The sequence below is a fragment of the Wyeomyia smithii genome, chromosome 1 (assembly GCF_029784165.1).
Source record: "Wyeomyia smithii strain HCP4-BCI-WySm-NY-G18 chromosome 1, ASM2978416v1, whole genome shotgun sequence".
NCBI classification, from domain to species: domain Eukaryota; kingdom Metazoa; phylum Arthropoda; class Insecta; order Diptera; family Culicidae; genus Wyeomyia; species Wyeomyia smithii.
Window position 1 is genome coordinate 29,081,931 of NC_073694.1, and position 23,512 is coordinate 29,105,442.

The following is a 23,512-nucleotide window of genomic DNA, read 5'->3' on the forward strand; positions in this document are numbered from 1 at the left end:
ATTCCACCGAACGCAGGCTTTCATTGGACTTTTGTTCGCACTCAGATACACTGGAGTCGTCTTCTTCTTCATTTACGCGCAACATGTTTGACGCTTACGAAAGGGGGTGACTTAAAACACGAGGTTAATTTTGCCACGTCAAAAGTATATCTGAAACGTACTTTCGGTTTTGCTTTATTTATACCGTGCAACGGGAGCATGCATTATAATGTGCCTTTGTATCCTGCAGCACTCCACTAATATCAAGCATAAATTTTGCAATAGGGGCACAACTCAAAATGTGCCTTTAATGTACATTCATTTTGGGTATTTTTGAAAAAGTTAAAAAGGCACTCTTTTTTGGCATGCAACATTTTGTTAAAAATTTTCGAAATGAGTTTTAATAGGATGAAACTTTATAGTATTTAGCACCGTGTACCATCAATAACTCAAAACTGCAAAATTTTGAGTTGTGCCAGTTTTGAATTCAACTGACGAAATATGCAAATGATGGTTTGACACCTCTCCGTTTTCCGTAGGAGACTGGTTTCATACAAATCTATACATATAAAAGTAGAGTTCTGGCTGTCTGTCTATCTGTCTGTCTGATCCACATAGACTTGGAAACTACAGAATCGATCGACATGAAAATTTGTATGTTGGGTTTTTGGGGCCGGGTAAGGTTCTTATGACAGTTTCAGACCCCTACCTTCTCTGCAAGGGAGGGCCTCAGGCAAATGAAACACAAATTTTTGCAGAACTTGAGAACTAATTGAGCAAATGAATCTAAACTTGGCACGTTAATTTATAATGAAGATCAACACCACTCCCTGCTCTGGAAAATAGGGCTCCTATACAAACAAAACACAAATATCTGTATAACTCGCGATTTATTCAAGCAAATACAACCAAAATTGGTCGGTGGTGGTTCACATAAGCAAAAAATATTTCTGCGGTAGATCCCTCACGGTGCTCCCACAGACCGTTATTATAAAAAAAAATGCGCCAAAGAATCTGAGTACGCCATTCGATTCGTTATGACGTCCAGAATCTCTGGTCAAAATTTCAAATTCATCGTACGGTACATTTTGGAGTAATGCCCTTTTGAAGGTCGTAAAGTACAAAAAAGTGATATTAAAACGACGAAATACTCAATGTAAAGCACGTTTTTCAGTCCCAATTTTATGAAACAACTTCCAAAATAGTTTCTATACATTTCAAGTATTATATTTCAATTGGTGGAAAGATTTATTTGAGAATCCCACAGTACACAGTGGTGTTTAGCGTGTAATGTTTACATTAAAAACAAAAAAAACGTTTTTGATAAGTTTACCTACACACTCACTGACGAAACTACCCATGCAGCATCAATCATAGTAAACCATAAGCCAGCAGAAAAAAATGGACAGCTCTATCAGTCGCACTCTAACCGTGATTGCGAAAACAGTGAGGCTACTCCGTTTAGAAGTGTGCGCGTTCAAAGAATGGTACCTCACCACGTCGAAAACGGATATCGTGCGGCACTATGTGGACACCGGATACGCCCGTTCCGGCATCTACAACATCTTGGCTCTAATAAACTACAATCAGAGAATCGAAAGAAAGCCCGGTTCCAGACGACCGACGACCTTGAGCAACAAGAAGCTCTAAAGAATACTGAAGAGGGAGACCGAGAAAAACTGGCAACATCGCTGCGTGCGCCTTCTCGGGAGGTCGGTGCAACCGGCCAAACAGTGGAAAAAAACCTGACGAACATGGACATCAGAAAGCGGCAGTCCCGTCCATTGGTTTCGGAGCTGCAGCCTGCAGGCAATGAAGGCGGCTGAATAAGATGGTCGAGTCGATTTTTCCGGCGAATCGCGACATGATGGTGGTGGTCGACGTCGAGACTTATCTCTCCCTGGATAATAACGACTGGCAGGGCACTCCGTATTTTACTTTCCCCATGAAGGGAGTGACCTCTGAGGTGAAATTCATTTCACACACCAAGTTTCCAAATTTATAGTACGAAGTGCCTGCCGGAAGTTGCGTCGTTCATCAAGAAATACCATAGGAGCGAAGACGAGGTGCTCTGGCCGGATCAGGTGTCGGCCCACTACTCGAAGCAATCCTTGGAGGAGATAAGGCGGCTGAAATTGAAAGGTCGGCCAACCCATCCAACGTTTCCCAGCTGCGTCCCATCCAGAGTTTCTGGGCAAACCAGGAGCTTAAAACCTACTCCAACAATTTTGACACGAAAATTGAGAAGGAATCGATAAATAAAACAAAGGAAGAACCTAAAAACATGCCTACACGCATGTTTCTGTCTACCATGGCGAATGTTCCGGTAAACTCTCGGCAAGCCACTCGCAAGGGCGTGGAATTGCTGTTGCTAATGAGCCTATATAATTACCATCCCTGGGAAACTCATGGGAAACATTACTACTGAACGAAATACGACTATCGAATTTCTCCTAAACATTCCATTGGCAACCTATTGTTGATGCACTTTCGATTTTTCTGAAAATTATGTTCAGGTATCAAAAGGTCCTCCAGCTGCGTCCCATCGAGAATTTCTATGCAAACCTGAGGCGTAAGTTTGACTCCAACAATTTTGCCGCGAAAACTGAGGAGGAATTGATGAACGAAACGAAGAAAACACTCGAAATCATGCCTACGCGCATTTTTTCGTCTGCCGTGGTGAATGTTCCGGTTAACTGCCGGAAGACCTCTCACAACGGCGTAGAAATTTGATATAATTAGCTTCTATGGAAAATTTATAAAACTCATTTATACTGGTCGACAAAATTAAAATAGTGCATTCCAAAAGCTCCAACCGGAAAAAATGGAAGATTATAGCTATTCAACCACACCTATGAATTTGGGTGCCCCTGGTCCAATCCATGCCTGAAAGCGGTAGCTTCCTGGACCACCAGTACCGTCCTAGTTCAGTTTCGGGCTGTATTCCAACAACGATATCTGAGCTGGACCAAAACGAAGCTGAACTGTTCGCCTTGACTTCGACCTGGGAATGAGCTTTTCTATATGCTCTATGTCCTTTTAAAGCCTCACTCAAAACATATAAGTTGAAGAACCAATCACGTGGCAGCAACTCTACTTCCTTTCCACTTCGCTTACGTCGGTTGATGAATGCGATGCCAATTGGTTGCCATTGTTCGCCAATGACTAAACGCGTGGAATCATTTCGTATGTGGATATTTGACCTTGAAACTTTTCCGTAACAAGAAAATGGCGGAGATAGTTTTCATATTATAAAATGCTTGTATATTTTAGCTATCGAACATCATAATAATTATTGAAATCGGTACAATTGTTGGAGAGCTAACCAAAAACGTTACATGTTTATTTCAGTTTTCATAGAATGTGCCTCAGAGTACATGTCGGACTCGATTATCCGGAGTTTTGAAAAATATTTCAATCCGGATAACTGAATTCTCCGGATAATCGAGTTAATCTTTTTTTTCTCATATATTTACTCATCAACAACAGATAGATTTTTTGAAAAAAATATTGTAGTCTGTAAACATGCCAACATTGAATATACAATAGGGTAGCAATGGGATGTATGGAAAAAATGTCATCATCATATTTAAAGAACCGACCATTTATTTATTTACCCAAAATAATAGTCTGTGCATAATTTCAGCTTGATTAGACTTGATTTAGGGGTGCCTTGAAGTGCTTAAAATTTCAGTGTTTTGACCCTCGCAAATTAACATCTCTAATGAAAAATTATGTTTAAGATGCATAAAAAACATTAAAACGATTTACATGTGGTTTGGTGAATCATTTCAATGTTCATTAGGCATCTCTTACTAGATTCTTTATTGGGGATGTCCATTTTCGAGGGTTAAAACATCAAAACTTTGAACACTTTGAGGCACCCCTAAATCCTTTCCGAATGAGCTGAAACTTTGCACAGATCAATTTTTTAGTGCAATGAACAAAAATGTACATGGTCGGTTTTAGAAATTTAACATGACCATTTTTGCTGCCACCCTAATATACGAATTATCTAGCGACTGTATGTCGATGTTTGTGAATTATAGAAAATTCAATCATAATGAGATGAATCAATCGGGTCACCTCTCTATATGCATCGAATTAACTACGCTGTATATAGCGCGAAATATTGATTTGTTTTCCTATGTGTGCGATAATATGTGTATAAAATGACAATCGATTTCCATTTGTTAATTATAGGTAACTTTACGAACTAATTTCATTTTTGTCATATGACTTACATTTTAGGTTTAGTAAAGCGGGCAATGTATGCAGTTTGCGAGGATGCGAAAATGAACGGAAATAGAAGGTGTGACTTTTAGGCTTGAAAAAAAAATTTTTCCAAGCCTGAAAGTCACACCTTCTATTCCCGTTCATTTTCGCATCCTTGCAAACTGCATACATTGCCCGCTTTACTAAACTTAAAATTATAGGTATGTTTTATTACACTTATAATATCCTTGTTTTGGTCTCAACTATTTTTAAAAGTAACTTTCTGTTATTGGACTACATCTAGGTATTTTTTTATTTATTTTTTTTTTTCTTCACATAACATTTATTTGACACGGCACAAATACAATTTAATGTTTAACGGCGCCAATTATATCTGATGACTTAAAAACTAAAGCAAATTTTTTATCCTCGCTGCCGACTACGAGCTGAAATTAAGTCTAACTTAAAACTAGCATGGGATTTCCAATCAGTGTTTTGTTGTTCAATGGTCGTCTGATAATCGTCGAATGGCATGTATGGATTCGTTCTGCTGAGCCACGATGTCGTGAGTTGGGACAGAGGCTCGTAGTCCTTGGGTCCTGGTTCTGTTGTGCGGGGTCTGGTTGCTGGTTTTGTGCTTAAGGTTCAAACGTGTTCTTGTCGTTTTGTTGGGTGTAGACGGAGGGGAACGGGACTAGACTGGGGCGTGGATGGATTTCAGGAAAACGTATATAAGGGACATGTAGGATAGGACACGGCTCGCCAAGACATCACGAACAGGAACAGCCGGCTGTCTACCCTCGGCCTGCAGGGAAGCTATTAATTTAGACCTGGCGTCACGGTGTACAGGGCATGACCAAACCACATGCTCTATGTCGTGATAACCTTCACCACAGGCACAGATACCACTTTCCCCGAGCCCAACACGACGGAGGAGCGCGTCAAATCTATAGTGATTGGACATAAGCCGGGACATCACGCAAATGAAATCCCGACCTACATCCAACCCCTTGAACCACGGGTTCGTCGATACTTTGGGGATTATGGAATGTAACCACCTTCCCAATTCCCCTCTGGTCCAAGCATTTTGCCAACTGATGATCGTATTCTGACGTACAAGTGCGAAAAATTCATTAAAGGCAATTGGTCTTTCATAAATATCACCGTTTGTTGCGCCCACCTTAGCCAAAGAGTCCGCTTTCTCATTACCCGGTATCGAGCAGTGAGAAGGGACCCACGCTAAGGTAATCTGAGTAGATTTTTCGGATAAAGCACTCAGATGTTCCCGTATTTTCCCCAGGAAATACGGAGAGTGCTTAACATCTTTCATCGATCGGAGAGCCTCAATGGAACTGAGACTGTCCGTAAAGATGAAATAATGGTCCGTGGGCATTTTTTCGATAATCCCTAGGGTGTACTGAATTGCAGCTAATTCTGCGACGTAAACAGAAGCAGGATTATCGAGCTTATGGGAGACGGTTAAATTGTTATTGAAGATACCGAAGCCAGTGGACCCATCAAGAAGTGATCCGTCAGTGTAGTACATATTGTCGCAGTTGATGTTTCGATATTTATTGGAAAAAATTTTAGGGATCTGCTGCACGCGTAAATGATCCGGGATTCCACGAGTTTCTTCTATCATGGATGTATCGAAAAACACAGTAGAATCAGAAGTATTTGATAAGTCGACACGATTTGGAATATTCGAAGAAGGGTTAATATTTTGGGACATGTGATTGAAATACAATGTCATAAAACGGGTTTGAGAATTAAGTTCGATTAACCTTTCAAAATTTTCAATCACGGGACGGTTCAAGACCTCACATTTGATTAGAATACGAGAAGACAGGCTCCAGAAGCGGTTTTTCAATGGTAGTACTCCAGCTAAAACCTCCAAACTCATCGTATGGGTCGACTGCATGCAACCTAAGGCGATACGCAAACAACGATATTGTATTCGCTCCAGTTTGATCAAATGTGTGTTTGCTGCGGAGCGGAAGCAGAAACACCCGTATTCAATAACAGACAATATCGTTGTTTGGTAAAGCCTTATAAGGTCTCCTGGATGGGCTCCCCACCATTGTCCGGTTATTGTACGAAGAAAATTCACTCTTTGTTGACATTTTTTCATCAGATACCTCACGTGACAACCCCAGGTGCCTTTAGAGTCGAACCAGACACCAAGATATTTGTGTACCAAAACCTGAGAAATCGTTTTACCCATTAATTGTGTTTGAAGCTGAGCAGGTTCATGCTTCCTAGAAAAAACTACTATCTCAGTCTTCTCCGGAGAGAATTCGATACCTAGCTGTAAAGCCCAAGCAGACAAATTGTCCAAGGTATCTTGCAATGGTCCTTGCAAATCGGCAGCTTTGGCTCCTGTAACAGAGATTACACTGTCGTCTGCAAGTTGTCTTATCGTGCATGAATTTGCCAGACATTCGTCGATGTCATTTACATAAAAGTTGTAAAGAAGGGGGCTTAAACATGAGCCCTGGGGAAGACCCATGTAGCTAATGCGAAAAGTTGCCAAATCGCCATGCGTAAAATGCATGTGCTTTTCGGACAACAAGTTGTGCAAAAAATTGTTCAAAATTGGAGAAAATCCTTGTCGGTGAAGTTTACCCGAAAGAATGTCAATAGAAACGGAATCAAAAGCCCCCTTAATGTCCAAGAACGCAGACGCCATTTGTTCTTTGCGAGCATACGCCAGCTGAATATCTGTTGAAAGCAACGCAAGACAATCATTCGTCCCTTTGGCACGGCGGAAGCCAAATTGAGTTTCTGATAGTAGACCATTTGATTCGACCCAGTGGTCTAAACGACGGAGTATCATTTTTTCCATCAATTTCCGGATACAGGATAGCATTGCAATCGGCCTATAAGAGTTGTGATTAGAAGCTGGTTTCCCTGGTTTTTGGATGGCGATCACCTTCACTTGCCTCCAATCCTGCGGTACAATGTTTTGCTCCAGGAACTTATTGAACAAGTTCAACAAGCGCCTCTTGGCATTGCCGGGTAGATTCTTCAACAAGTTGAATTTGATTCTATCTAATCCAGGCGCGTTATTGTTACAGGACAGGAGGGCAACTGAAAGTTCTGCCATCGTAAAAGGTGATTCTATCGCGTCGTGGCCCGGAGACGCATCGCGAACAATATTTTGCTCAGGAACAGAGTCCGGACATACTTTCCTGGCAAAATCAAATATCCACCTACTTGAAGACTCCTCGCTTTCGTTGACCGTTACGCGATTCCGCATTCTTCGGGCTGTGTTCCAAAGAGTGCTCATCGATGTCTCCCTCGACGTCTCGTTCACGAACCGACGCCAATATCCACGTTTCTTTGCTTTAGCCAAGCTTTTAAGCTTGGTATCAAGCTCCGAATACCGTAAATAGTCGCCAGGTATACCTCCCGTCTGGTAGGCCTTAAACGCGTCGGATCTTTGCGTGTAGACATCGGAGCACTCTTGGTCCCACCACGGAGTGGGAGGCCGTTCTTTGATCGTTACGCCGGGATATTTCTTCGTTTGGGCTTGCAACGCGGCGTCGAGAATCAAGCCCGCGAGGAGGTTGTATTCTTCAAGTGGTGAATGATGTTGAATCGACTCGACCGCTTTTGAAATCATTTCCTCGTATAACTTCCAATCGACATTTCGTGTGAGGTCATACGGAATGTCAATTGGTCGCATGCGAGTTGACCCGTTAGTAATTGAAATAAGAATAGGCAGATGGTCGCTACCGTGAGGATCGAGGATTACCTTCCATGTGCAATCCAACCGTAGCGACGTCGAACATAAGGATAGATCCAAGGCGCTTGGGCGCGCTGGAGGTTTCGGGATACGTGTCATTTCACCGTTGTTTAAAATGGTCATGTCGAAGTCATCGCAAAGGTTATAGATTAAAGAGGAGCGGTTATCATTGTATGGGGAACCCCAAGCCACGCCATGAGAGTTGAAGTCTCCCAAAATCAAACGTGGCGAGGGAAGAAGTTCTATTAAATCAAAGAGCAGCCGTTGCCCAACCTGTGCTCTGGGGGGAATATATATTGAGGCAATACAAAGCTCTTTACCTTGTATTGTCATTTGACATGCGACAACTTCGATGCCTGGAATCGAGGGGAGGTTAATACGATAGAAAGAATAGCACTTTTTAATCCCTAAAAGTACTCCTCCATATGGGGTGTCTCGATCAAGGCGAATAATATTAAAATCATGGAAGTTGAGATCAATATTTGAAGTAAGCCAAGTTTCACAAAGGGAAAATGCATCGCATTTGTTTTTATTTATCAAAACTTTAAACGAATCAATTTTTGGTAAAATACTTCTACAATTCCACTGTAAGACAGAGATAGAATCCTTCATATACGCAGTTGAATTAGGCATCGAAGGATACAATCGCTGCAAGGAGAGGCCATTGGGCAGTCAACTGCTTCAAAAATGATCTAACTGTTGGGAGGAATGCTGTAAGAAAAATTTTAATTGGATCGGGTACATTGAAAGTTTCAAAAATCCAGTCCACAATGTCAGAAAATTTCACTAATCCAGAGTTTGTTTCATCAACTGGGAGTGTAAAAGGAGCAACTGGGGTTTTAGATGTTCCTGGCAGTGCTGGGAACTCCTTCTGGGACTTTAAATTTGCCAGCCCAGGAGGAGTTTGCTTCGGTTTTTCCGCAGCACTGTTTGGTTTGTTTGTAACCTTCATTTCACTTTGAGAAATCTTAGGACCTTTTCTGGGAAGTTTAGGAGAGGAAACACTTTTCCTCTTTCTAGACTCCCCAGGATTGGCGTAAGATGCTCCCGCTGGTGAATCGTCAGAATCGGTTTCCTCAGAGGGCAACAGATCGAAGGGGTTCGAAGTAACGGGAGAAGTGGTAACGGTCTTCTTCAGCATGTCAGCGTAGGAACGCTTTGAACGCTCTTTGAGAGACCGTTTTATTTTATCCCTGCGCTGCATGTACACCGCACATGTCGAGAGCTCATGCAGATTTTCTCCGCAGTGAATACACTTTTCAGCGTTAACACTGCAAGAATCTTCCGCATGAGACTCCCCACACTTGCCACAACGTGCCTTATTGCAGCAGTAGGCGGCTGTATGGCCTAACTGCTTGCAATTCAGGCAGTTCATGACGCGGGGCACGTAGAGCCTCACAGGGAGACGAACCCGGTGGATCGAGACGTGACTTGGTAGTGCAGACCCGGCGAACGTAACTCGAAACGAGTCTGACGGAGTGTATACTGTTTTGCCACCGATGATCGATGCTGACCGCAATTGCTTGCAGTCGAGCACCTTTACTTTGGGACACGTTTTGTTCTTAAAGCACCCTTTGGCACTTTGCAGTATACACTCGACGGACAGACTCGAATCGGTTATGACACCGTCGATCTCCACGTCTCGTGCGGGTATGTAAACGCGATACTCGCGTGTGAAGAGCTCAGAGCAAGCTATATCGTTGGCCTCTTTCAGGTTACCGACCACGACACGGAGCTTGTTAGGCCGGACCTTGGAAATTTCGGTCACGCCCTTGTACTCCTTCGTCAGGTCTTTAGAAATCTGCAAGAGGTTCAACTTTTTCGATTTCGGTCCTGCCTTTGGCCGAAAATAAACAGTATAGCTGCCCTGGGCTCCGTCTGGGTAAAGCCTGGGGCGAGGGGGGACTGAAGAATGAACAGGGGAGGGGGTAACAGAAGGGTCAGGGTCAGAGGGGTTCGGGGATGGTGGCGCGGGAGGCGAGGGATCTACATCCATCGCGCTATGTTTAGCGCACTAGCGCTGACAAGAACACGTACCTTTTTATTTCTCCCTTCCAGTAAGGTTGGTTGTCCGATCGTTCGAAGTAGCAGCCGTTACAGCCAGCAGCACCAATACAGCAGCACCAAACAGCCACCAGCAGCGAGCCAGGTGTGAGATCACTCCACACAGCGATACGACTCGCTGACACTGATGGCTTCTTCTTTTTCCTCGTTTGTGTCTCGTCCACTGCTGTAGCACAATCCAGCCAGCAGCCAAATCGGCTTACGCACCAGCTGGCAGTCACGATGCGAAACAGTTGCACAAAGGAACGACCTTGAACCCGGATTTATTTCACTCGACCAGGCAAACAATGCCAACACTTGTTCACACGTCTTTTGTTTTATACTCTATCGGACCGATCACCAAACACGTCCAGTACTGATGCGTGTTCGGCACAGGTGGTATTTTTTTATTTAGAAGAGGCTTAAGAGTTTATAAATACTTCCATTTTCAATTTTGTCTTACTTTCAGATGTTTGTTTTAAATTTTCCTTTTCCCCTTAAGGTCAAACAGTGTAGTATGAGCCAGTATCATAAAGATATGCTTTCACAGGTGATGCATTACCTTTTTTCCGGGTCTTGTGACTTTGAAAATCCAATGTCTTGTTTCTGGTCTATTATTTCCTTACTACGAGCAGTTTGAAACTATTTTGAAAATCAAAGTTTTTTCAGAGTGAATTTTGGAATCTATTTTATATAGCCAGAATAAAGTTGGAATTTTTTTATGCAGATTGATTTTAAAAAAATAAACTCTGGCTTAATGAGGTAATGAATCGCAAATCAATAAATTAAAATTCTTACACTCCTCTACCAGTTTTCATCAACAATTCATTGTAAGTGTTATAAAAACCCAAATTGCAAGCATTCTATATGTTGTAGAAGAGGCATATTCGCTTGTTTACAAGAGGCGAAATTGAAACTTTTGTTATATTGCGTGTAAAAACACTTAATTATTTTTAATAAAATAGTACTCTCAGCACGTAAAGCCTCTAAAAACTGTGTTTAAATTAATTCTAGGCTAGAGCAAATTCGCGCTCTTCTGGAGAACTAGAGACTACACAGTAAAAAATTCTGAATATTGCACGTCACGTGAATTATTTTTTCATTTAAATTTCAGTTGCTTCTTATGTGCAATATCATTTAAATTCGCGTGGTATTTTATGGATGTTCTATCATAAGCGATGGAGGCAATTCTTTACAACGATTTCTTTACGATTCGACATAAAATTTTCTCACTGCGTAACTACCAAGAACAGAGCGGTTAGATCTCAAATAATATTCAATTTGTTTCTGAACTTAGTTTGAAAAAATCCTGATTAACAAGCATTTTTCTCAGTTAATGGAATAAAATAATTAATACTGCAGTGGTGGGTCGAAGACGAAGAAGTGGTGACTATTGAGATTAGTGATTTTTGGCGTAATTCTTCCCCCACGCTTGGAAAGTTGAACGCGATGTTGCATGCAATGACATACGGTGCATATGCTGGACACGAACCGTTGATTATTTATACAAGGTTAAATGAAATGACTTATAAAATTCAATAAAATGAATCCATCAATCTATATCAATCTATATAGATCGAAGGTGTAAAATTTTATTTTCAAGTTAAATTTTATATACTCTCACCATAATTGATCATTATTTTGTTGACCATACAAAAGGCTTGTGAATCACCAGATAAAAATCACTGTGGTTAAACAGTTTTGGATCATTCTCAATTAATTGTTCAGCAATAGAACATAAAAAACGTGTGAAAATAAATATATCTTCTATTGTACCTTATTGCAATACCTCTCAATGTGTTACCTTTTTTGTTCGTTTAGCTCGGATTTTGGCATGATCGTTTGGCTCACAACATCCTCTACGCATATCTCTCGATCTGAGTATTGCTAGATTAAAACTAATCAAAATCAAAACTTAATCTTATGATTACGGAATAAAAGGATTAAAATTGCTCATGAATGTTCTAATTGTAAAATAAAAGAATTGAAATTTCACTCAAACATAACAATAACTATTAGGATGTTACCAAAGTGGAGAGCTGATTTAAATTTCACCTTACCTACCTGAACCGATTTTTATTTGGACAAAATAAAATCTGCAATCAAAAATAGCTTCGTCTAATACCTGCTTTAGAAATCGACAGCTGGTAGAATCGCACCAACATTTTTTGGTATTCCAGAAATTACTCTCAAACAGGTGAAGGAAACAAGAGATAAACAATAATACAACTTCGGATTATGATTTTTTTTATTATTCACTTTCTTCCTTTATTTGTTTTAATGACCTTGCACTGCATCTGTTTACTGGGTTCTGTCTTTTTTTTGTACAATTAAATTGAGACATCATTTTAATCATCATCATCATCATCGTCAACGTCTTATTATTTTTTTTTTTTGCATTACAAATATGCCGCCTCTGTGGATCCACTTCCGGTGCAATCAAGGGTTCTCGATTCCGATTTAACCTCCGGCCAATCCGAGTGCCGCTGTTTTTTTTTACTTCTGTTTTCTGTTTGTTTCTATCCAAAGCGCGGTTGACAGGTTGTGTGTGAGTGTTCTCTATTGTTGTTTTATGTTTCTCTATGCTTGGTTGTTTTTTATGGATGTGTGTTTGTGATGCTACTTATGTAGATTTTTTTTTTCTTGAATAAATCTTTTCTTCTAGTGATTATTGAATCATTCTATCGCCTAGCTTGCTCGGAATTTTAACGCTTTCCTGTTTTCTGTTCTGCTTCAACTGATAATACCTAGAGTCGAATCATATGTACGTAGATAGTTAGAAAGGGGGAGGGTAAATTGTTTTACCTCTTCCTGGTGTAAGATTGGTCTTCTCATAAATACTGAACAACTTTACTAACGAAATACGAAATCGACAAAAATTCAACGTTGAATTATAAATTTTTATTTTTTATTGACCTTTTTGATGTTACCCATTTTTTTGGTTTTGTTTTCGTTCATTTTGGGATAGAATAATTTCGTTTCTCTTTATTCAGGTTAGTTTTTGCTTTCCTTCGTAAGATTTTGTATATAAATATAGAGTTTTAAAACGAGTAGAAAAACCTATTCTTACCATCCGAATAAATTCTTACCGATTGCGTTTGCAGTTTTACGCGCGCACGCGCGCTTGTGTGTGTGCTGTTCTTGACTTGGTTTGACATATCATTTTCCGCGTTCCGCGCCAGAATTTCGCCATGCCGAACTGACTATAATATATGTGGGTAATTTTGTCTTACATCAGTTTTTTTTCTATCAAATATGGGTTTATGGTTTCAAATTTTGATTATAAGTTTTTCCATAGCGCAAAACTGAGTTGGTTGTAAAAGTTTGGCCATTGTTTTTTCTTCTACTTACTCTTGTTCAAGCCTGCTGCGGTTGACTTTCTTCGATGCCGATGTGCGTGACTGAGTGTGTTGTATGTGTGTTTCAATCGTGGGTTGACCATGCAATTGGTTGTGTGTATGAGAGGATTTTAAAATACGGCAGTGTTGTTTTTGTAACCGGGTTGGGTGTGTTTCCGTCCAAAAGGAACTTGGAGTGGCGTGTGTATGTGTTTGTAGTTGTTGGGAGTTTCACGTTGAGCACACGTACTAGAGCAGCACACTACGAGAATAATCTGACTTCTACGTTGCTGTTTTGTCCACAGTTGACAAAAGATTTGGCTTTGCTAAAAGAGCTAAACATCAATGTTACTTGTTAAGTCTGTTTCCGAGCTAGGTCTTTGTTTTTATCGATTTCGATTTTACAATCGCTCTAATGTTCTCGTTTTTTTTTTTGGTTCACTACTTTTGAGCTGTTGGAATGGTATTTTTTTATCATCGTATTTTACTTCGACAGCTTAGTTTTGGCCTTTGAAAAGTGACTACAAAAAGTACTTGTGACTAATGTAAATTTTACCAGGTTGAGATGTTTTCCTGCTTCCTACGGCGTTCGTAAATAATCGAGCAAAAGTCGTTCGAAAGTATTGTGTGGTCCACGAAGTAGTAAGTTGACTAAAGTTAGGTAAAGGAATCTGGCCTCTGGCAGATTGATTTATTTCAAAAAACGAAAAACCGATAAGATTAATTGATGTTGATACACAAGATGCTTACTAAGTATTTTGTACAATTGAAAATGTTTATACGAAAACCACTCTCATAATATATAATCATTTGAATTTCTTTCAACATTGTAACTGGATTGTTTTATTTTATTTTTTCCACCAGTTAGCCTATTGATGCCAAAATTTTTTTATAATAAATCTCAACAGTTTAGAAAAAATGCGACATGCTTTATTTTGTTCGACTTCACCATTCGGTTGTTTATTTTTGTTTAAATTATTTTTGTTTTTCATATTGTGTAAATATGGTGGGCAAATTGTTTTTTTTTATTATTAAGATTAAAAAAACTGTCTGCTTCGCTTGCTGTGAATGGCTGCTGTATTGTTTCCTAGTGTTTTTTTTTTCATCCTCCTCATCTGGTTGCCCTACCACTGTTTATCGTTGCCTCTTTATTTCTTATACCGCTTGAGAGTGGGGGACTCGATCTCCCCCTAATGTGCACTCTCGCATCTAATGGTTTAGTTATGAGAATTTTGTAACTCATTTGTTTCTGTGTATGTTATGACGACTTAATTATGTGACAGGTTACTAGACTAACGACTACACATAGATTTGAACGAGATCCGGCCGCGGCCTCCGACTTTCAACCGCAGCAACCGTCGGAGGGCCGGGGGGAAGAAGGTTCCCGGCGGGGAATCCCAAATGATTCTATGTAATGTTTTTTTTTCTGTTTGCTGTATTTGTTTCCTCGCTTTGAGTTCCTCTTAGTTTTTTTTCTTGTTTCTGCTGGGAGTGAAGATGTGCTGTTACGCGATCTAAATTCTGAGTAAAATTTTCAAATTTTATAACTACCAATATACGATTCTTCTTAGAGTTGTTTACTTGCCTTATTTGGTATGTTTACGATACACTATTACAACGTGGTGAAGGTATGTTCTATGTTTATTAGTTTTCATTCGTAAGTAGCCAAGGGATCTCATGTTATATGAAAAAAAAAAATAAAATCTAACAAAAACACTTTCCAAGCTCACTACAGTACAATAAATACATAATTTAAGTACAGTCGGCAATAATCAAAACAAAATTGATTCACAACTACCAACACAGAACAAACTCTGATCTCCGAAAATTTAAAGCTTGAAGTAAACAACACAAATACCAACGTAAGACTTGCCGCTCATTTCCATAGCAAAGAGCGGTGGAAAGCTTTATTTTTTTTTTGTTCTTGTCGAGTTCAAATTAATCTCTCGAAGCGAAAAAGTGAATAAATCATTGTTCTGCTCCGGTTTAATGTATTTGTAAATGTAAGTGTGTTTGGGTGTGTTCGACGACTGACGTTTCTTCGTTCAGTAGAAACAGTTCTGTGCATGTGTGCGTTCCAGCGATTGCTTTCGCTTTTACTCCAGACGTGCCTTGTAGGTGGTCTTCCAGACCTCAGCTAGCGTGACGGCGCTGTGGAATCGGTGGAAGATGCACAATGGCAGGGTGACACGCTGAATCAATGACCAAGCGATGAAACCGTAGAAATCTAGTTGAACCTATCGGGAAGAATAATATTATTCCCTGAAGACGGAGACTTAGCAAACAATAGCTTACCGGATTAGCGAACACCTTCTGGGCCTCGAAGGTGTAGATGACAAACATGGAGATGTTGCAAATTAGCAGGAATGTGACGATCTGGCGGCCCGGTTTGATGCGGTCGTGCTCCGGCAGGTGGACGCGGCGGCGCGAAACGTCGGCAATGAAGAGCAGCTGGATCACAACCTGGACGACGGCCACAATTCCGGTAACCATGACCAGCAGGTTCGGTTCGCTTTCCATGGCATTCAACGAGCCGGCGATGACGCTGAACGTCGCGTAGATGAACAGCCCGAAGGCGGAGATGCGCAGCAGGATGTCGTTCAGGTTGCTCTGCTCCTCGCAGCGGAATTTCAAATTTTGGACGCTGTAAAATAACATCAAACCGTGAGAATATGTTATAATTTATCCATCTGAAACTATAAGTAGTACAAAGTTTCGAAAGTATTGAGAGTGAAAAACCATAGAACTGGCAGCCCACATTACTAAATTGAAAACCTGATATCACTGGAGAATATTTTAGCATCAATGTGTAAAATAAAATGGGTAAAATGATTCAAAAAAGTATTGAACATATGAATGAAAGGACAATGAAAAGTGCTAAGAATGCGTACAAAATTATGAAGATTTGTAAGAAAATATATGTGTGGAATGTGTTTAAACAGAAACGAAATGTGTTGAATGCCTTAAAAATGTTTAAAAATATGCTAAAATGTTATCAGAATTGTGACACATTTCAAAAATTGGTGTTTTAGGGTCAGTGACAAGTGACCAGAAAGGTTCTGAAACCGAGAAGATTCAATTCTGCCTAAACCAAGGATCATCTCGTGAAGGATGTAAATCAACTGCAGTCCATGCATCATTGATGTGGCCAAGAATGCCGTTACACTAGTCATAAAGTATGCTGGAAAAATCGACGGTTTGTCTAACAAACGAGTTGCATTTTCCATCCTGAATGTTTTCGCGATGGCTAGAACCGCGAGGAACTCCAGAAGGATGACAAACTGATCGGTGTGGCGTACCTTCGTGGCAATATACTTACTGACTTTGAATGTCGTTTCTTTTGGGCTAGCCAATATTAGGACAGCCGAGATAAGGTGTGGCATCGTCGAATGGGTTACGCAAGTCATCAAGCACTATACAACCTTTCGAAGCGCGAGATGACCACTGGTTTTGTGAAGAATTGGATTTTGCGAAAAAATCTCACCGTGGACCAATGCCACTAATATTTTTCAAATGAGCAATTCAACTAGTGCAAAAAGCAAGAAACCCCACTGCAAAACGGGATAGTTGAACACTACAATTTTACGCTGGTTGAAAGCTAAGATCAATTCTGCTTAATTCGAAAGCTGTGAAGATGTTGTAGTGGGAAGCGGCCCTGACGGCAGTGTATTTCCTGAACGGTCGCCTTACGGTGGCTTTATCTGTAAACGTAACCAGATCTTGACAAAATACGGATATTTTCGGATGTCCGGAGTCAACACAAAGCACAGCGAACGGGAGTACTGACTCCTAGGTAAGCTGCATTTCTAATCCGAATGAAGAGCAACCTCTGTTGTTATAACTTTTGATTTTACAGATGATGGACATCACCCAACGAAGACGGGGGTTTAGCGTAGCGTAAATAACGTCTCCGTCAACCACACTAGTGGCCTGAATTCGAATTCCAATGCCGACATAGTTGTGGGGTGGTGTAGTCCAGTCACAATCTAAATTCAATCCTGACCAACACCGGAAGATTTTCAGAGACGAAAAACTAGTGGGGAAATTAGACCGACGGAACATGGCAATTCCACTAAATGGAAAACAATGATTTCTACCTGTTTATATAAGCCGATGATCTGTTAATCATGGGAGTACAGCTCCTGACGGTAGAAGTGAAAATACACTTTTTGCAGGTGTGTGTGCAGCCCAACAAAGACAGCCACGGAAAAAGAATCCAGCCAACTTGTATTAACACAGAGGCTGTTGGTAAACAATATCGTGGAGTACTAGGCATCCCAATATACAATATGAAGTCAACCCGGCGAGACATTTACTTTTCGGTAAGATGTGTGGAGCGTTATCAGCAACAGCGAGAGCAGCAATATTCGACAGCCTTGATGCGAGTGGTTGGTAATCGGCTGGGCAGTGCGTACCAGCGGTACACCCGTACTAGTTGGCATAAAATAGACCCCAGTGTGTGTGTGTGGTCCAAAGCATAATGCCCAACAACTTCTATTCCTACCTGCACGTAGTACCGACTGGGATACGAGCAACCAAGGGAAGATCCGTGAACCATGGTCGTATGCTGACAGGGAAGGGCGAGTTGCTCTTCTAGGAAGGCAGCTTGTCCGAGCGTCCGACGGCTGATATATGAAATGCGGCGTCTCGCCAGCTACACCCAAGACGAATGCCCCGTCGCGAGACTAGGCATCCGCAGCCCTAGTAAGGCAGCATGCCGAAACATTAAAATACTACGAACAATCAAGAATTTAATACGGACCGGAACAATTGGCAACGACCTAGGCGACGAAATAAGGACGACGATTGGAAGCTCGGTACATGGAACTGTAGATCGCTGAACGCCCCGGGTGGCGACCGGATTCTGATGGGTCAGCTAGAACCCCGCCATTTTGACATTGTTGCGCTTCAGGAGCTTTGCCGGAAAGGAGAGAAGGTACGGAGGATTTGTGGCCGCAAGGCACAGTACTATCAGAGCGGCGGCACAACCAATGACCTGGGTACCGACTTTATAGTGCTGGGTAGGATGCAGAGTTGTGTGATCAAGTGGCAGGCTATCAGCGAGAGGTTGTGTTTGTTGAGAATAGAAGGCCGGTTCTACAACTCACTTCTTGGCCCTGTATGTGCACTGCCCTCACGAAGGAAGACCCGATGTAGAAGAAGAAGAGTTCTACGCACAGCTGGAGAAACTCTATGATAGCTGCTCGCGTAGAGACATCAAGATCGTCATCGGGGACATGAACGCGCAGATCGGTAGGGAAGAAATATACAAGCCGGTTATCGGCCCGCATAGCCTGCACACCGTGACGAACGACAACGGCCAGCAATGCGTCAACTTTGTTGGAATTTGTAAGACCTCTTACATGGCTACTTAACTCCTCGCTTGCTTCTGGTCATTTTCCGTCAATTTGGAAAATATCGCAAATTACGCCGGTGCATAAAAAAGGTTCACGTTATGATGTAGAAAATTATCGTTGAATTGCAATACAATCAGCTGTCCCGAAGCTTTTCGAATCACTAGTGTAAAAAAAGCTTTATGAAACAATCGCTAATCAGATTTCTCCAGTGCAGCATGGATTTTTGAAAAACAAATCAGTTGTTACAAACCTTTGTCAGTATACCGCTTTAGTTACGGACTACATCTCCAAAGGGTTTCAAGTTGATTGTATCTATACAGACATGAGCAAAGCCTTCGACGCTGTTATCATTGATAGTATATTAAGGGCAGTAGCAGATGCAGGAATTCGTGGCCCGCTCTACAATTGGCTCAGGTCGTATCTTGAACGTAGAGCGCAGTTTGTGAAGATCCGGAGAAGTAAATCGAATTCATTTATCGTCCACTCAGGAATACCACAAGGCAGTCATCCAAACCGATTGCTGTTTGTGCTATTGTTGAATAAACTACCTGATGTGATCTGGAATGCAATCGTTTTGATTTACGCAGATGATGTAAAATTGTTTCTACCTATTAAACATAATGAAGACTGCCAAAGGTTGCAGAGTGATTCAGAAATTTTCGGAAGATTCTGTGATAGTTGCGGACTACATGTGAATGCGAACGAATGCTCAGTACTGACATTTACTAGGAAAGCTCACCCCGTATTGTACAATTATGCTTATTCAGGTAATGTTGTACCACGTGCTGAATATGTTCGCGATTTATGCGTAACCTTCGACTGTACACTGTCTTTCACAAAACACATTGACAAAGTAATCGTGAATAGCCTAAGACCTTTCTCTCTCGTCAGAAGGTATGGCCGAGACCTTGATGATCCTCACGCGATACTAGCAATCTAAAAAGGAATTGTTAGAAGCAAACAAATTTCGCAAGAGTCATTTGGCGGCCTTACTACGTGACTCACATACAGCGAATCGAAGCAGTCGAGAAAAAATTCGTTAAGGTTGCTCTTAGGAATCTCAGGTGGAATGGAGAAGAACTACCTCCCTATCAGGATTTGTGCTCTCTGGTGAACCTTGACACGATAAACTCTCGACCCAAGACAAACGACATCGTCTTCTTCACGAACATTTTGTCGGGACGTACGGACAGCTAACTTCTTACTGAAAGATTAATTTTTAACAACAGTCAACAGTCGAAGGTTACGCATTTAACAACAGTCAACTATACCTTCAACACACTGCAGCAGATCATCAGTATTGACATGAGTACATCTGTGTTAAAACATAAGCTTAGTTTACACTTTAAAGGACAACTGTATTAGTGTTATTTCGTTATTTGACTAGTAATTTACCAATCTTATATTTATATTTTTTGTATGTAACTAACCTGTATAAGTGCAGTGTAAAACTTATTTTTAAGAATGGGTAACGGGCTTTCAGGCTATATTTAAATTCAAATACAGACATTACAAACGTACATACCTATCGCGGTGCGGATATTGGCTCGGACCACTACCTAGTTGCGGTATCATTGTGCTCAAAACTGACGACCGTATACCAGGCGCGACATCGCCGAACCCCGCGGCTCAACATTAAGCAGCTTCGGAAGTCCCAGGCTGCGGAGGAATACGCGCAACAGCTTGAAGCGGTGGTACCCACGGCGGAGGGGCTGGGCGCATTGCCTCTCGAAGACGGCTGGTGCACAGCTATCGTGGAGACCGCAACAGCGATACTAGGAGTGGAAGCACCGAGTGGCAGAAACGACTGGTATGACGGGGAGTGCGAGGCAGCGGTGAATGAGAAGAACCGGACTTGGGCGATAAAGCTGGGCAGGTCAACGAGAGAGAATAGGGCCAATTACAAACGGGCACGGAACGACATGACGACGATTCTCAGACAAATGAAGCGCCAGCAAGAGGATCGTGAACATGAGGAGCTGGAGCCTTCTCACGGATGCCAGCGAGGTGGTCGACAGGTGGAAGGAGTACTTCGATGAACACCTGAATGGCGAAACAGTAAACAGAAGTGGAGCAGAAACTGACCTAGGAGCACCAGTAGCGGATGACCGAGTACCAGCCCCCGATATTCATGAAGTTCTTTGTGAGATCGGGAAGCTGAAAAACAACAAAGCCGCAGGCAAAGACGGACTGCCGAGCGAGCTCTTAAAACATGGAAGAGAGGCGCTGGATAGAGCGCTGCGCTGGGTCATTTCCAGGATTTGGGAGGAGGAGAAACTGCCAGACGAGTGGATGGAGGGAGACGTCTGTCCCATCTACAAGAAGGGTGACAAGCTGGAGTGCCGCAACTACCGCGGTATCTCGCTTATCAATGCCGCCTACAAAATAGTCTCACAGATCCTGTTTCGTCGTCTATCAATTTTAATCAGGAGGTTCGTGGGTCAATACCAAGCGGGTTTCATGGGATCCCGTGTCAATCCGACAGATCTTACAGAAATGTCGCGAGTATAACGTGCCCACACATCACAGATTCATTGACTTCACGGCGGCCTATAATACAGTCTATCGAGAACATCTATGGCAGATCAAGCACGACAACTGATTTCCGGATAAACTGACTCGATTGATCAGAGCCACCATGGTGCAAGTGATGTGTTACGTGCGTGTTTCTGGGATACTCTCGAGTCCCTTTGAATCACGCAGAGGGTTGAGACAAGGTGATGAACTTTCCTGTTTGCTGTTTAACATCGCCCTCGAGGGTGTGAACCGGAGAGCGGGCATCATCGACACGAAGGACACGATTTTCACAAGGTCTGTTCAGTTTCTGGACTTCGAGGATGACTTCGACTTCATATCACGTAACTTTGCGAGCGGCTGTGTAGTTTCTTAAGGGTCTGAGTTTCCTAATGGTCTGAGGAACAACTACCTTTGGACTGGTTGGAAGGACTCATATGCCCTATCTACAAGAAGGGACATAGACTTGACTGTAGTAATTATCGAGGCAGAACCCTCCTCAATTCCGCTTACAAAATTCTCTCCCGTATCCTGTTCCAGCGACTGATGTCGTTGCAGGAAGCCTTTGTTGGAGAATACCAATCTACAACGGACCAGATGTTTTCCTTGAGACAGATTCTCGACAAGTTTCGAGAACACAACTTGTAGACGCATCATCTGTTCATAGACTTTAAGGCGGCGTACGACACAGTGAAACCCAACGAGCTTTGGCGAATAATGCTAGAACATGGTTTCCCAGCAAAACTAATTAAACTGTTACGTGCGACGCTTGACGGTTTCACATAATGCGTCAGGACAGCGGGCGAATTTTCGGACGCGTTTGTGACGTTAGATGGTCTGAAGCAAGGTGACGGGCTCTCGAACTTGCTGTTCAACATAGCTTTGGAAGGTGCAATACGAAGGGCAGGTGTGCAGAGGAGCGGCACCATCATCACTAAGTGTCACATGCTTCTGGGCTTCACGGACGACATTGATATAATTGGTGTTAACCGTAGAGCAGATGAGGAGGCCTTTACGGCTCTCAAAAGGGAAGCTGAGAGAATTGGACTCGCCATAAACACTGCCAAAACGAAGTACATGGTGGCTGGCAGAGAGCGTGGTAGTTCTGCGGGTGGTGGTGCTGCGGTGGATGGGGATACTTCCGAAGTGGTCGACGAATTTGTTTATCTTGGTACTCTCGTGACATGTGACAACGAGGTGAGCCGCGAGGTGAATAGACGGGTTGCGGCGGCGAATAGGGCTTATTGCGGATTGCGTAGCCAGCTTAGGTCCCGTAGCCTACAGATCCGTACGAAATTTGCGCTCTATAGGACTCTAATCCTCCCGGTAGCGCTCTACGGACATGAATCGTGGACGTGGAAGGAGGCCGATCGAAAAGCGCTTGGGGTCTTCGAGCGGAGAATCCTGCGATCAATACTCCGAGGCAAACTAGAGAACGGGGTGTGGCACAGGCGCATGAATCACGAGCTGTACGAAGTATACTTGACGCTAATATTGTCGCTAATATTGTCAAGCTGATAAAACACGGCAGGTTACAGTGGGCTGGCCATGTAGCATGAATGGCGGATGAGCGGCCGGCAAAGATAATATTTAGCAGAGAACTGGATAGAGGCCGACGACTTCGAGGCAGACCTCGCACGCGTTGCACGTGTGCTGCCGATGTGGATGTTAGAGCAGCAGGTGTAAGATGAGACTGGAAAGTAGCAGCCCAAGACCGAGTTTTGTGGAGACGTATTCTGGATTCGGCATAGGATCTCAACGATCTGTCGCCATGAAAGTAAAAGTAAGTAAGTACATGTTGTCAATACAGTAAGTACGTGCAGAACTTCCTGCTGCAGTCCGAGAAGGTTCTATGACAGCTGAGAGTTGCTAAAGTAAAAATGGACGAGAAGAACACCACATGCCAGCTACTGCTGGCATTTTCAAAATCCTACAAAGCGCTGAGACAATTCAACCTGACCCGTTGACGCAGGATAACATGAAAAAACGATCGTTGGACGAGCAAGTAACTACGGCTGCCTTAGGTACGGCCATAAGAGTGTGGATTGTCCGAAGAACCCTGACAACAACCGGGGAAGAAACCAGAAGGCTGCTGGAAAGTTCAACCGAAGCCAAGAATCTAATGCGAATTTGACGCTTGAAAACGAGATGGCTCCGTTGCCGCTACGAACGACGATAACAGCGAGTTGATCAATGAATTGAGTTGTGTTTGGATTCGGACAACACAGATTACACGATGAAAGAAAAATCATCTTTCTAAGGGCTGCGTCCTTTGACGAGGACGAACTACATTGCGGTCCAGATGATCGAGGCAAAAT

General features: G+C 42.3%; 1 protein-coding gene across 11 annotated transcripts in view; it reads right to left on the reverse strand.

Annotated features, from left to right (window-relative positions):
- Positions 1–12,221: 12,221 nt before the first annotated feature.
- LOC129721463 (proton channel OtopLc) overlaps positions 12,222–23,512 on the reverse strand; it is a 163,728-nt gene continuing 152,437 nt past the window's right edge. For all 11 annotated transcript variants that reach the window (XM_055674051.1, XM_055674041.1, XM_055674062.1 and 8 more), the window contains 2 exons: positions 15,619–15,967; positions 12,222–15,560 (listed from right to left, as the gene is read on the reverse strand). In XM_055674051.1, the coding sequence (XP_055530026.1) occupies positions 15,420–15,560; positions 15,619–15,967 (490 nt within the window). In that variant the 3' untranslated portion in view covers positions 12,222–15,419. The remainder of the gene's footprint in view (positions 15,561–15,618; positions 15,968–23,512) is intronic.